The 16,087-nt window shown below is 43.1% G+C and overlaps 1 protein-coding gene across 3 annotated transcripts in view; it reads right to left on the bottom strand.

Annotated features, from left to right (window-relative positions):
* The window catches only part of LOC132394191 (tudor domain-containing protein 7-like), a 137,687-nt gene that overhangs the window by 42,977 nt on the left and 78,623 nt on the right, over window positions 1-16,087 (bottom strand). For all 3 annotated transcript variants that reach the window (XM_059970033.1, XM_059970031.1, XM_059970034.1), the window contains one exon: window positions 10,572-11,269. In XM_059970033.1, the coding sequence (XP_059826016.1) occupies window positions 10,572-11,269 (698 nt within the window). The remainder of the gene's footprint in view (window positions 1-10,571; window positions 11,270-16,087) is intronic.

Below are 16,087 nucleotides of genomic sequence, written 5' to 3'. Positions count from 1 at the left end.
CAACCTGATTGATACCCGAGCCCCTGTGAGTAAGAATAAAAGTAGGGTCTGGGGAACACCCCTCAGATGCACCAGGAGAGACGCTACGAGACTGGTGGGGGCTTGTGTGTGTGTCCATCCTTGCCCAGGGTGACGAGTCCTCCACGGAACGGTCTAGCTAAAGGACAGATACAGATCATGATCAAAAAAAGAAAGTCGGCAAGTTTCTCTCTCTCTCCAACAATTACAACACAGTGATCAACAACGACTGCAGCCTGTACGAACTGAACTGAACTTTATATTTTCATCGGACAATTCATTATCCCCTAGACAACGATAGAGCTTATTTCTTATTGATTATTATTATACCCGCACTTTTAGGTTTAGTATTGATGTCATATATTATCTGTATATTTGCATTGATATTATTTTTGTGTATTTTTACTAATAAATACTGTTAAAAATAGTATCATCAGACTTCAACGGCTACTCCTATCTTTGCTGGTAAGACACCCAGTTACGGGGTTCGTAACAACACTATTGAATCTAACAAACATGAATGTTCCTTGCACTTTTCTTTGTTCCAAGTTACTCTACAAGTATGTGAAGAGCAAGAGGATAAGACGTGAGAGAATAGAGCCAATTAAGTGTGACAGTGGAAAAGTGTGTATGGAACCGGAGGAGATAGCAGAGGTACTTAATGAATACTTTGCTTCAGTATTCACTACAGAAAAGGATCTTGGCAGTTGTAGTGATGACTTACAGAGGATTTAAAAGCTTGAGCATATAGACATTAAGAGGATGTGCTGGAGCTTTTGGAAAGCATCAAGTTGGATTAAGTTTCTGGAACCAGAGAAGATGTACCTCAGGTTACTGTGGGAGACAAGGGAAGATTTGCTGAGCCTCTGGCAATGATCGTTGCATCATCAACTGGGACAGGAGAGGTTCCAGAGGATTGCAGGGTTGCATATGTTGTTCCTTTATTCAAGAAAGTGTGTAGAGATAGCCCAGGAAATTATAGACCAGTGAGTCTTACTTCAGTGGTTGGTAAGTTGATGGAGAAGATCCTGAGAGGCAGGATTTATGAACATTTGGAGAGGCGCAATATGATTAGGAATAGTCAGCATGGCTTTGTCAAAGGCAGGTCCGGCCTTATGAGCCTGATTGAATTTTCTGAGGATGTGACTAAACACATTGATGAAGGTAGAGCAATAGATGTAGTGTATATGGATTTCAGCAAGACATTTGATAAGGTACCCCCATGCAAGGCTCATTGAGAAAGTAAGAAGGCATGGGATCCAAGGGGACATTGCTTTGTGAATACAGAATTGGCTTGCTCACAGAAGACAAAGAGTAGTTGTAGATGAGTCATATTCTGCATGGGGGTTGGTGTCCAGTGATGTGCCTCAGGGATCTGTTCCGGGACCCCTTCTCTTTGTGATTTTTATAAATGACCTGGATGACGAAGTGGAGGAATAGGTTAGTAAATTTGCTGATGACACAAGGGTTGGGGGTGTTGTGGATAGTATGGAGGGCTGTCAGAGGTTACAGTGGGACATCGATAGGATGCAAAATTGGGCTAAGAAGCGGCAGATGGAGTTCAACCCAGCTAAGTGTGAAGTGGTTCATTTTGGTAGGAATTGCTTAAGATGGATTGGGAAAATAGATTAAAGGGTAGATCAGTACTTGATCAGTGGTGTATATTTAAGGAGTTATTTTACAACTATCAAGAAAAATATATTCCACTGAAGAAAAAAGGGTGTGTTATGAAGGTACCACAGCTCTGAGGAGCCGAAGGAGCGGGAGCAGCCCCCTCCTTCCGGAGAATCGCAAGATCGCTATTAATTCGGGTCTCGGAAGTGAGAGACAATGCAGCAGTTCTGGCCATTGTTCTTAGAGGCACCTGTGTGTCCCTACTACGTGACAGCTACCATGGACATGGACACCCTCGGGCAATGTGGGGGTGGAGATTACATCCCCCTACTTTGATGGACATCTACAACTCTGCAAGTCAAGATAAAAGCGGACTGCAGGACGCAGTACCCTAGCGATGCACCAGAAGAACTTGCTCGCTCAACGCTCCCGGGAGAGCTGGAAGCCACTCAACGCCATGTGCACTCCTAACCCCTTTGGCCTAGGGAGCGGGTGGCTGCTAATACCGAGAAGGACTTCGAACTAACAATGGGGAAAACAACGCTCCCCTGATTTTTAACGGGGTGGCTTCATAAAGACACGGGCAAGTTTTCTTTTGGTTTTCACCGATCCCTCTAAAACACGTGAGACCCAGCGATTCCTCGAAAGGCTAAAGTCTGCAGACTTCTGAATGACTTTTTATATTTCCAATGGACAAAAATATTATCCCCTAGACAACAGCCGAGATTACTTCTTAATGACGATTATGACTATACCCGCGCTTTAGATTGAGTATTGGTGATGTGCATTATCTGAATGTTTGCATTAACCTTACTTTTGTGCCCCTTTATAAATAAAAACATTTGAAAATAGTGACATCAGACTTCAACGGACCTCTCTATCTTTGCTGGTAAGTTCTCCAGTTACGGGATACGTAACAAAAGTGGGGTTCTCGTCTCGGGATTTGACACCAAATTGGAAGGCCAGTGAATCGGGCTTGCAAATCCAAAACTTGAATCTGGTTACACAGGTAGCCAGACGGGAAACCAGCAAAGATGGGCGTGGGTGAATTTATGCAAAACCCGACTGTGGGGGTGCTAGAGGCGGCCACCAAATCAGACTTGTTAAATTTAGCGAAGGGGTTGAACCTCACAGAAGTGAGGTCGTCCATGAAAAAGCGGGAGGTACGAAGAGCCATAACTCAGTATTACATTGGGAAGAATGTGTTTGAAGATGAGGTATTGGAAGATATCCCTGACAAAGTACCATCAAGTGGGACGGTTCAGTTAGAGGTGGAGAAATTAAAGTTGGAACGTGAAATTAAGTTAAAAGAGCTGAAAGCCGCTGAGAGAGAGAGAAAGGCAAAGACAGCATGAAATTCACCTAAAGGAGCTAGAAGCAGTCGAGAAAGAGAGGGAACGGGCCGAGAAAGAGAAGGAACGGGTCGAGAAAGAGAAGGAATGGGCCGAGAAAGAGAAGGAACGGGTCGAGAAAGAGAAGGAACGGGCCGAGAAACAGAGGGAACAGGCCGAGAAAGAGAAACAGAGGCAACATGACCAGGAAATTGAGATGAGGAACGAGCGAAGAGATCAAGGGTTAGACCAAGCGGAGCGGTTTAATGTTAGTAGGGAGTTGAGATTGGTGCCCCCGTTCGAGGAGACAGATGTCGATAGTTATTTCTTGCTTTTTGAAAAGGTGGCAGTAAATCAGAAGTGGCCAAAAGAGCAGTGGGTGGCGTTGTTACAAAGTGTGTTAAAGGGGAAGGCCCAACGAGCATATGCGGCGTTGTCCCTGGAGGAGGGAGGAGCGGAGAATTATGATGAGGTAAAGAAGGCCATTCTCCGGACTTACGAATTGGTACCTGAGGCCTATAGACAAAAGTTTAGAAATTTAAGGAAAGGGTGGAATCAAACGTATACCGAGCTAGCCCATGAGAAGGGGGTGCTCTTGGACCGGTGGTGCACCGCTGAAAGAGTGGACGAGGATTATGGGCGTCTCAGGGAGTTATTTTTGATTGAGAAATTTAAAAGTTGTGTTCCGGAGGAGATCCGGATGTATTTGAATGAGAAGCCGGATAAGTCAATTTCAGAATTTGCCAGGTTTGCGGATGAATATGTCCTAACCCACAAGACAAAGACTTCCTCGATTAAAGGTCCCCAGAGAGACTGTGGGAACGATCCAGAAAGTCCGACGAGTGAGGCAGAGGTCCCACCGGGAGCTAGCGGTAAGGTTGAGGGGGAAAGGCAAGACCAGAGGGTTCCGGGTTTGACCTGTTTTAATTGTGGAAAGGAGGGGCACATTGCATCTCGATGCTTTGCTCCGAGAAAGGAGATAGGAAGAGGGAAAGCCGCAGTCCCTATCGGGTGTGCCGTGGTAATCAGCAAATCGACCAGAGAGCCGAGGGTAGACAGAGTACGAGAAGGCTCTGAGAGTTGTCTGTCACACGGAACCGTGTCTGTGACGGAGGGAGACACACCAGTTCCCGTACGAATCTGGAGGGATACGGGCGCTGAACTATCCCTGGTTAGCTGTAAGGTACTAGAATTTGGTCGGGAAACAGGCATGGTAAAGGTGAAAGGAATAAATAAAAGGATAGAAATGGTGCCCTTATATAAGGTCATTCTGGATTGTGAGCTGGTGTATGGATCAGTTGAAATAGGGGTGCCCGCAGAATTCCCGAGAGCTGACGTGGACATCCTGCTGGGAAACGACTTAGCAGCGGGTAAGGTTTGGTCAGCCATGCTGCCGACCTGGTGACCGGCGAGTGTGGTGGCCCTGTCCCTAGCGCCCAAGGACCATCTCGCCTGCGCAGTCACTCGCAGCCTGTCGAGAGAGAGAGCTGTGAATGAGAGCAGTTTAAATCTGGCCAGTTTTGATTTGGCCGAGATGTCTTTGCTGACCCTGTGCCATGAGGGTTTAGAGGGTGGTAAGACGAAGAGTAGTAAACTGAAAGGGCATTAGGGAAAGGAGATAGATCTGCCCTTAGTGAAGAGAAAGGTCCTAAAGGTAGGAAATAAAGATGAGAAACAGATAAAGCTGTTAAAAGGTCTAAAGTTGGACATGGATGATCTGTCTGGTTTGGCAGAATTGTTTGAAGAAGTTGAGAGTTCTAAAGGTGTTCCCGATAATGAGAGGAGGGCAGACCTAGATGGAAAGGATACCCTTGCCTCGAAGGAGTCTGTTGAAAAGGCCGAGGAGGTTGTTTCAGCTCACAGGGTTGCGCCTTCCCCGGGTGGGAGCTGCCCAGAGAGTAACTGGGAGGATCGGGGGAAGTTAGAATTTGAAAAAGGTACGGGTGTTGAAAGCCTGGAAGAGGCCAATGTCCCGTTTGAGTGTGTCCGAGATGGGGATGCACGAGGTGCTGAACCTGGTAACGGAGCTCAGAAGAAGTCTGAGGTATCTGATTCAGTGGAACGGGGCAGCCGTCCTTGTGGGTCAGATAGACTTGGTTCAGTGGGAAAAGGGTTAACCTTGGTAACCGGGGGAAGTGTGAGTTCCCCGGTGTTTGTACTCAAAGGTGGGTTCAAAGTTAACACCGAATTTAAGAATGGGGGGGATGAGGATTGTTAGTGAAGGAAACGGAAAGTCTGTAGTTTCCAAATCGAAGGAAGAAACCTTAAACCTGGCAGATCGCTCACAGAGTGAGCCGGGGGATAGCGGGGCCCCCAACTCTATTGTTATGCCAGGACGGGGTGTGAAAAGGCTGCCTTCGACATGCTACTTGAGCGAAGAGTTCAAATCAAACACCAATAGCCTGAAGGGGACTGATAAAAGGGCCAGCCACCTGGGTAAAATCGAAGAATTGGGTGGAAAGGGTCTAAGTTTGGGGCATGGTGTTGCAAAAATAACCCCGATGAACGAGACTGGCGGGAGTTCACCACGAAAAATTACTCAAGTTCCCCACGGGGGGGCTCACCGAAAAAAGAGGCGACGGTTAATGGAGATGCCATTGTTAAACAGCCAAGCAGGTTGAACGAGGTTACGCCAAAGCCTGTGAATAATAAAGACAGCTCCTTTTGGAGACCTGCTGGTTACGTAAACGACTGAAACGATCAGTGTTCGCATAAACTTTTGTAAATGCACCTAAGCTAAGGTCACACCTCCTTAGTTTTGTTGTGAAATAATAATAATAATAATAATAATAATAATAAATAGATGGTTATTGAATTGAAGTCTGATGCTACAAGACTTTAGGACGGTATGCGATTTTAAGATATTAAAGAAAGGGGCAATGTAATCGTTAACTATTTAGATACTGACTTGAATGTATAACGGTAGTATTCTGTGAAGAGAAAAAGCTTGGGTATTGTGTTAGATTAAAAATCCTGTAAGACACTGTACAACTCCGTTTTTTTACCGCTGGTAAAAAACGCGGTTTTTAGAGGGGAGGTTTTATGAAGGTACCACAGCTCTGAGGGGCCGAAGGAGCGGGAGCAGCCCCCTCCTTCCGGAGAATCGCAAGATCGCTATTAATTTGGGTCTCGGAAGTGAGAGACAATGCAGCGGTTCTGGCCATTGTTCTTTGAGGCACTTGTGTGTCCCTACTACGTGACAGCTATCATGGACATGGACACCCTCGGGCAATGTGGGGGTGGAGATTACATCCCCCTACTTTGATGGACATCTACAACTCTGCAAGTCAAGATAAAAGCGGACTGCAGGAGAGGCAGTACCCTAGCGATGCACCAGAAGAACTCGTTCGCTCAACGCTCCCGGGAGAGCTGGAAGCCACTCAATGCCACGTGTACTCCTAACTCCTTTGCCTAGGGAGCGGGTGGCTGATAATACCGAGAAGGACTTCGAACTAACAACGGGGAGACCAAGGCTTCCCTGATTTTTAACAGGGTGGCTTCATAAAGACACGGGCAAGTTTTCTTTTCGTTTTCACCGATCCCTCTAAAACACGTGAGACCCAGCGATTCCTCTAAAGGCTAAAGTCTGCAGACTTCTGAATGACTTTTTATATTTCCAATGGACAAAAATATTATCCCCTAGACAACAGCCGAGATTACTTCTTAATGACGATTATGACCCGCGCTTCAGATTGAGTATTGGTGATGTGCATTATCTGAATGTTTGCATTAACCTTACTTTTGTGCCCCTTTATAAATAAAAACGTTTGAAAATAGTGACATCAGACTTCAACGGACCTCTCTATCTTTGCTGGTAAGTTCTCCAGTTACGGGATACGTAACAGGTGTAAAAGAAAAAATAGTTATCCGTGGCTAAGTAAAGAAATAAAGCAAAGTATACGACTAAAAAGTTATATAAGGTAGCTAAATCTAGTGGGAAGATTGAAGATCGAGAAACTTTTAAAGATCAGCAGCAAATAACAAAAAGATTGATTAAGAAAGGGAAGATAGATTATGAAAGTAAATTGGCGAAAAACATAAAAGCAGATAGTAAGAGTTTTTATAGTTACATAAAAAGAAGAAGGGTGGCTAAAGTAAACGTTGGTCCCCTAGAAGATGAGACCGGGAAATTAATGGTAGGGGACATGGAGATGGCGGAAACGCTGAACAAATATTTTGTATCAGTTTTTACAGTACAGGACACTCAAAATATCCCAACACTGGATAAACAGGGGGCTCTCAGGGGGAGAGAAGCTAACTATGATTCAAATCGCCAAGGAAATGGTACTTGATAAATTAATGGGACTGAAGGTGGATAAATCCCCTGGACCGGATGGCTTGCATCCTGGGGTCTTAAGGGAAGTGGCGGTCGGGATTGTGGATTCATTAGTGATAACTTTTCAAAACGCGCTGGACTCGGCAATGGTCCCGGCAGATTGGAAAAATGCTAATGTAACTCCTTTATTTAAAAAGGGCAATAGACAGAAGGCTGGGAATTACAGGCCAGTTAGCCTAACATCTGTGGCTGGCAAAATGTTGGAATCGATAATTAAGGAAACAGTAACAGGGCATTTGGATAAACATAGCTTAATAGGACAAAGTCAGCATGGCTTTACAAAAGGGAAGTCATGTTTGACAAATCTGTTGGAGTTCTTTGAGGACATAACATATAGGGTAGATAAAGGGGAACCAGTGGATGTGGTGTATTTGGACTTCCAAAAGGCATTTGACAAGGTGCCACACCAAAGATTACTTAAAGTGAAAAATCATGGGATTGGGGATAATATTCCGGCATGGGTGGAGGATTGGCTTTCTGACAGAAAACAGAGAGTTGGGATAAATGGTTTATTCTCAGACTGGCAGTTAGTGACTAGTGGTGTTCCGCAGGGGTCGGTGTTGGGACCTCAACTCTTTACAATCTATATTAATGATTTGGAGAAAGGAACTAAGTGCAACGTATCAAAGTTTGCTGATGACACAAAGATGGGAGGGAGTGTAATGAGTGCGGAGGACATTGAAACCCTGCAGGGGGACATAGATAGGCTGAGTGATTGGGCAGACATTTGGCAGATAAAATTTAATACTGACAGGTGTGAGGTCTTGCACTTTGGCAGGAAAAATAATAGAGCAAGTTATTATCTAAATGGGGAGAAACTGGAAAGTGCTTCTGTGCAAAGGGATCTGGGGGTCCTGGTGCAGGAAACACAAAAAGTTAGTATGCAAGTGCAGCAAGTGGTCAAGAAAGCCAATAGAATGCTGGTTTTTATTGCTAGGGGGATGGAGTATAAGAACAGGGAGGTCTTACTGCAGTTGTACCGGGTATTGGTGAGACCACACCTGGAGTACTGCGTGCAGTTCTGGTGTCCGTATTTAAGAAAGGACATACTGGCTCTCGAAGCAGTGCAGAGAAGGTTCACTAGGTTAATTCCGGGGATGGGTGGGTTGATGTATGATGGGAGGTTGAGTAGATTGGGACTCTACTCATTGGAGTTCCGAAGAATGAGAGGTGATCATATAAGATTCTGAAGGGGCTTGATCGGGTGGATGCGGGGAGAATGTTCCCAATGATGGGTGAAACTAGGACGAGGGGGCATAATCTTAAAATAAGGGGATGCCGTTCCAGGACTGAGATGAGGAGAAATTTCTTCACTCGAGAGGGTAGTGGGGCTGTAGAATTTACTGCCCCAGAGAGCTGTGGAAGCTACTACACTCAATAAATTCAAAACAGAGATAGACATTTTCCTGGATAAAAATGGCACTAGGGGATACGGTGAGCGAGCAGGTAAGTGGACATGAGGCTAGGTTTAGATCAGCCATGTGATCTCCTGGGCCAGTTTTCGATAGCCTGGATGGGTCGGAGAGGAATTTTCCAGATTTTTTCTCCTCAATTGGCAAATCGTTTTTTTGCCCCCGGGTGATCACATGGGTTTGGGCGGGATGAATAATAAAATAAAATGGGCGGCATGGTGCCCTGTTGGTTGGCACTGTTGCCTTGTGGAATTCAGTGAAAACTAGAATTAAGATTGGATCAGCCATGATCTTGTTGAATGGTAGAGCAGGCTTGAGGGGCCGATTGGCCTACTCCTGCTCCTATCTCTTATGTTCTTATGTCAAATATGATGGCAAGACTTAATGGTAAGACTCTTGGTAATGTGGAGGATTAGAGGGATCTTGAGGTCTGAGTCCATAGGTCACTCAAAGCTGCTGTGCAGATTGACTGTGTGGTTAAGAAGGCTTACGGTGCATTGGCCTTCATCAATCATGGGATTGAGTTTAAGAGCCAAGAGGTAATGGTACAGTTACATAGGACCCTGGTCAGACCCCACTTGGAGTACTGTGCTCAGTTCTGGTCGCCTCATTACAGGAAGGATGTGGAACCTGTAGAAAGGGTGCAGAGGAGATTTACAAGGATGTTGCCTGGATTGGGTAGCATGCCTTACAAAACTAGGTTGAGTGAACTCGGCTTTTTCTCCTTGGAGTGACAGAGGATGAGAAGTGAACTGATAGAGATGTACAAGATGATGAGAGGCATTGGATCATGTGGATAGTCAGAGGCTTTTCCCCAGCCTAACACAAGAGGGCACAGTTTTAAGGTGTTTAGTGCAGAGATGTCAGAGGTAAGTTGTTGTTGTTTGTTTTACGCAGTGAGTGCTGAGTGCGTGGAAATGGGCTGCCAGCAACGCTGGTGCAGGCAGATACAATAGGGTCTTTAAAGAGACTCCTGGATAGGTACATGGAGCTCTGAAAACTAGAGGGCTATAGGCAATTTCTAAAGTACATACATGTTTGGCATGGCATCGTGGGCCGGAGGGCTTGTATTGTGCTGTAGGTTTTCCAAGTTTTTATGCACATATTTTGAATTATGAATAAAGTTTTTTGGGCATGACTAGAATTTCGTATCACCAGCTTCAGTGACTCTTCAGTGAAAGGAAATTGTGCTGAACTAACCTGATAAAGATTTTGATGAAATAACAGAAGTAAGTTGACGAGGGCAAACAGATGGCAGACAAGATTTAATGTTGGGAAAAGCAGTGTTACATTTTGGTACGAAGAGTGAGAGTAGGCAAAATAAACTCAAAGGAGGCCTAACTCACAAAGGACTATTAGATTTGAGCATCATTTATTGAAAACAGCAAGTTGATTAGTTAAAGAAGAGACAAGAGTGATCCATGATCGAACTTTACATTGCACAGATCTTTCCTAGTTCAACAGGACCAAGGTCAATTGTAGCATTAAGAGCTACTGCTGGAGTTGAGAGAGGCAAATGAACCAGGAATAAAATCTGGACACTTAAGTTTTAGAAGAACACCAACTTATATCATGTACGAGAGTCACATGCTTCAATGTATCTGAAATTGCTCCCAGCACAAACTGAACAAAAAAAAAATTCTAAATGCACTTCAATGGAAACTTCACCCAACACCCTTTTACTTTTAATAATTTTATACTGAAACAAGTGACTCAACACTCTTCTTTCTGCTTTAGTCTACAGCTGGAGATCCCAACCTGAGTCCATGGACCCCTCTTAACAGTAGCGGCCCACAGCTTTGAAGCAAAAGTCTGGGAACCCCTGTTCTAAAGAAGCAACGCATTTTAATTCTGGCTCACCTGATAACAGCTTCAACAGTATTATGAAGCTCCACTACCAGTACAGATGGGAATTGCTCTGCTGGAATGCGAAGTGAGGGAGGAACAGGCTGCATCGAGCAACTTGATGAGAGTTCATTAGCAATCTGAGTTACTTCATTGTCAGATAATGTCAGTTGATCAGTGTTCAAACAGGCTTTGTTGGAACGAACCCCTACAACTGTGTGCTCCTCATTAATTACTTCTTTTGGTTCCGGTTTCACCAATGCGGTGGGTGTCACCACAGGAGAAAGTGTCTCTTTGGCTTTGTCATTTTGCTCATCAGTATTTACCGTTTTTGCATAGAGAATTGCCTTTTTGCGATCACCTGACACTGCATAGTCCACAGAACAAATATCAGACAAACAATCAAGATCATCCAAGATATTCTGAGGGAACTGCATCTTGTAAGTTTCTTCAAACAATTTTGGAAGTGCGTTGGCCCAGAGACCACTGCTGTATTTTTGCAATAGCTGAATGACTTTTTGCTTCACTTCTGTATCCTTTATCACTTGGCTTTTAACTGAAACTGGTTTTCTTCCATGAGCTCCAGTTTTATTAGTAATTGATGGTTCCTGCTTCTTGTCAGTTGCTTTCTGGTTGAAAACAACCTTCCTTTGCTGTTGGCCACTCTTTGGAGGATAAAGCAGCAGTTCTGTCAAACTACCTGACTTTTCAACCTTAAAAAAACACAGGAAGCTTGTTATGAATTTATCTGGGAGGCTTTAACTTCGTAAAAGGAGAAAACAATTAACATCAATCAATGCACTCCAGGATTGCAACAATAACAAATGATAATCTCTTCCCAAAAGTGAAATAATCAAACAACATTTTTAACTAAATCCAAAATGACCAGTTAAATATAGGCCCAATTCTCAGGCAATGCTAACTAATACATTTAAATAAATACAAACCAACTTATCTGACTCAAAATAAACCAATCCCCCATTTTCCCCCTCTACAAATACCAAAAGGAAGTTGATTAGCATGAATAAATTTCACCTTGAAAGGAGTCTCAGTGGTTCAGTAGCAAAGTGCAGTCACGGCTATGATGATAAACTGGATCAGGATCACAGCCCCCCCCCCCCACCCCCATTGATGAGCACTCATGAGGTTACTGTACGGTTACAAAACAGAAAGGTGGCATGATACAAACATTGGGGCACAAAGCTATATACCTATACAAATTCCTCCAGCATATTGTGTCTGTTGCTATATAATCCAAGGCATCATTTAAGGAATGCAAGATATTACATTTTTTCGTCAAATTATTTATACTCCTTGTTCACTCAAATATTAAGTGAATAGAAAAACAACAAATCATAATCAGCTAAACACCAACCAGCTGAAAATTTATCAAATAATTTACTAAAAAGGAAATACCTCGAGCAGTCAATTCTATCCAGTTCTTTCGGTGGACCGATTTTGTGCCACATTAAACATTATGCAATGGCAAATAGAAAATTTAAATATTTGTACTTTATGAACACAGATTAACATACTACCAGCGGCCAACTATAATCAAACACTTGAGTAACTGCATGATGCTGTCACCAAACAAGAAACAGTGCAGCCTGACCCGTTTAAATCATATCAGGGATTTCAATCAGGCTTGTCTGAAGAAATCCCTGCCAAATTACCAGCAGCATATCACCTGAGTACCAGAGGTCCCAACACATTAGACCACTGCAATACAAACATTAGGAATGGCAACGGTTCCGTGCCCAACAGCTGTGGCAGAGCTTGAATACTATCACCTCTTACAAAGAGGAATTAAGCGACATAGGTGACAAAAGGGCTTCACTCCCAGATGAGCTCAATGCCTTCTAGGCTTACTTTGACTGTTAAAAGATGGAGGAACCATCATGAACTCCCACAGCCCTCGATAAACCTATGATTTAGGTCTCTGAGCCTGACGCAAGAACATCCTTCAGGAGGGTGAGCTCATAGAAAGCACCAGATTTCCAAGCACCCAAGATGGAGTACCTGTCCGAGTAGTAAAGACTGGTGCTGTTCAACTGGCTGGAGCTATCAGTGAGATCTTTAACCTCTCGTTTCAGCAGTCTGAGGTACCCACATGCTTCAAGCAGACTTCCATTTATATCGATGCCAATGAAAAATGTAGTAACCTGCCTCAATGACTATTGTCTAGTAGGACTCACATCCACTGTGATGAAGTGCTTTGAGAAGATGCTGATGAAACATATCATCTCCTGCCTGAGAGGCAACTTGGATATACTCCTATCTGCCTACCAGCACACCAGTTCTGCAGCAGATGCCATATCATTGGCTCTTCATTCAACCCTAAAGCATTTGGTATATACACATCATGATGCTTTTTAAATCAAATACAGCTCAGCATTCAATACTATCATTCCCTTAAAACTAATTAAGTTTCGAGTCTTTGGTCTCAATACCACCTTGTGCAATTTAATCCTTGATTTCCTCACTTGCAGACTCCAGTCAGTTCAGACCAACAACAACATCCTCTTCGTGATCTCCGTCAGCACAGGTACAAAGCTGTGTGCTTAGTCCCCTGCTCTACTCACTTTATACTTATGGCCACATGGCTAAGCACAGCTCTAATGCCATACTTAAGTATGTTGATGACACTGTCATTATTGGCCAAATCAAAAGGTGGCGACGAATCAGCATACAGGATGGAGATTGAAAATCTGGTTAAGTGGTACCACAACAACAACCTCTTACTCAATGTCAAAAAGACCAAGGAGCTGATTATTAACTTCAATGGAAAGAAACCAGAGTCCATGAGCCAGTCCTCATTGGGTGGGGGGGAGGGGGGGGGTAGAATATCAGAGGTGGAGAGGGACAACAACTTTAAGTTCCTGGTGTTATCACTTCAGAGGACCTGCCCTGGGCACAGCACATAAGTACAATTACAAAGGAAGCTTAGCAGCGTCTCTACTTACTTAAATGCTGGCAAAGACATCTAAAACTTTGACTAACTTTTATAGATGTGTGACAGAGAGTATATTGACTGGCTGCATCACAGCCTGGTGTGGAAACACCAATGCCCTTGAATGAAATATCCTACAAAGAATAGTGGCTAAGTCCCAATCCATCACAGGCAAAACCCTCTCCACCACTGAGAACATCCACATGAAATGCTGTCACAGGAAAGCAGCATCCATCACAAGGACCTCCACCACCCAGGCCTGTTCTCCTCTCACTGCTTATATCAGGTACAGGTGCTACAGGAGGCTCAGGAGCCACACCACCAGGATCAGGAAGTTATTTCCCCTCAACCAGCAGGCTCTTCAACCAAAAGGGGATAACTTCACTCAACTCTATCTCTGGACTCAATTTCAAGGACTCTTCATCTCATATTCTCAATAGTTATTGCTTATCTACTTTTTATCTTTTTTTCTCTTGTATTTGCGTACTGGTTGTTGCCCATCCTGTTGTGTGTGGTTCTTCAATTACGCTTCTTGTATTTACTGTGAATGCTCGCAAGGAAATGGATCTCAAGGCTGTATACGGTGACGTGTAATTTGATAATAAATTTACAGTACTTTTCAACCGAAATCAATACACTGGAATACCCTAAGTTTATTATGGAGCTCTCCTTCAAGACAATAATAGCTTAAAACAGGAGATATTTAATCTTCACTGTACTAGGATAACAAAAAAATGTGGAGGCGGGACATGCTCTCTAGTTAGCATGCCCACATAGTCCAAAGGCAGCAAAATAAAACAAGTGTTATAGTTTCATATGCCAGCTGGTGACACTAATTCATCCCAGTGATATCCTCAAAAACAAGAAGCATATACAGTCAGCCCTCCTTATCCAGGATCGGGGGGGGGATTGGTTCCGGGACCCCCCACGGATACCAAAATTCGCTGATGCTCAACTCCCTTTGTTAACATTTATCGATTTATCAGTGCGGTGGTCTTTAGGACCCAATGGAACCCAGGACTTTATTGAACAAGCCTCCATACGATGGACATTAGGACCTGGCGGCACAGCTCTGAATGTGCAGTGTTTCTGTTCACGAAAATAATCACGATCACATGATTAAATACATGGATGGAAATTACAAAGGACACTTAAAAAATTGAGAAGATAACAGCATCTGTTAATCATAAGCTGGAACAATTTGATTCATACTGGGAAAAATTGTTTAACTACATAATGCCTCATAAGCCGATTTTATTCTCACAAATCAATTAATCTGTTGTAAAAAAAGATCACTCCCTGCTTGTACATAGTTCTTTCCTTTTGCTTGTTTTTTTTTTCCCACTCTTTTCTATAAGCGTATACCTCAGATAAATACTTTGTGGAGATTTGTGATACATATGATTATATGATATATATGTACAATGTCTGAAATACATCTTACGGAAATGTTTGTTTGATGAACTTCAATAAAAAAATAAATTACAAAAGAAAATAAGGTGGAAGTAATAAAGCGATCAGAAAGAGGTGAAACACCATCGGTAAAGCGTTAGGCTACAGTCAGTCAACGATCGAAACAATTTTAATGGAGCATGTGAAAGGCCCTGTCCCAATGAAAGCTGCAATTATTACTAAACAACGCAGTGATTTAATTATTGAAATACGTATGTTTCTTAAGAGTTTTATATGCAGAGAAAGGTAAAATATGTACTATATACTAAGAAAAACGTTCAACTAACTGACGCTAAATAATACCGGATGTACCTGTTCTGACTTCAAATCCGACTTAAAGACGGACTCAGGAATGGAACTCATTTATAACCCAGGGACTGCCTATACTTTTAAGTCATTTCTAGATTACTTATAATACCTAATACAATGTAAATGCTATGTAAATAGTTGTCATACTGTACTGTTTAGGGAATAATAACAAGAAAAATTAGTCTGTACATGCTCAAACAACAAGTGCTGGAGAGAGAACTTCCGGGTTTTCCCGATCTGCCGTTGGCTGAATCCGCACATACGGAATCCGCGGATAAGGAGGGCTAACTGTACTACAAACATTGCTCTTGTGAATTGTTGCATCAAATCTCAAAAAAAATTCCCAATTTTTAATTCATTTTCAAGGCTGCATTTGCTCATTATGCAAATATAAACCTTTTACAAACTCACAACTGAAAACAATGGACAAAAGTAAAACCATTGTGAAAATGCTTCACTGATCTCTCCATTCCCTAATTCTTGCTAGTTTAACTAAAATGTTAAGCCAAATCATCAGATCTTCACTTGGAATATAGTTAAAATCATGCCACCATATCTGAACCTCAGACATGGGATCTACACTGTTAATACCTACACTTGCCAATTTGTGCACCAATTTGCTCTAATAATCTGGTTTGGTTTTAAATGTGTAGAATCCAGCATCATCCCTCCCCTCGAGCAGAGTCATGCCAAATTTCCAGCCTTTCTGTTTTACATCCCTCATTGCCTTTCCAGATCTTTCTACGAATTATCTGCTTACCACCATCCCTAAAGAAATATAAATTGTAAAGTCCAAAAATTAACAACTTTTTGAATCTGA

The sequence above is a fragment of the Hypanus sabinus genome, chromosome 5 (genome assembly GCF_030144855.1).
Source record: "Hypanus sabinus isolate sHypSab1 chromosome 5, sHypSab1.hap1, whole genome shotgun sequence".
NCBI classification, from domain to species: Eukaryota; Metazoa; Chordata; class Chondrichthyes; order Myliobatiformes; family Dasyatidae; genus Hypanus; species Hypanus sabinus.
This window is presented reverse-complemented; position numbering and strand designations above follow the sequence as displayed.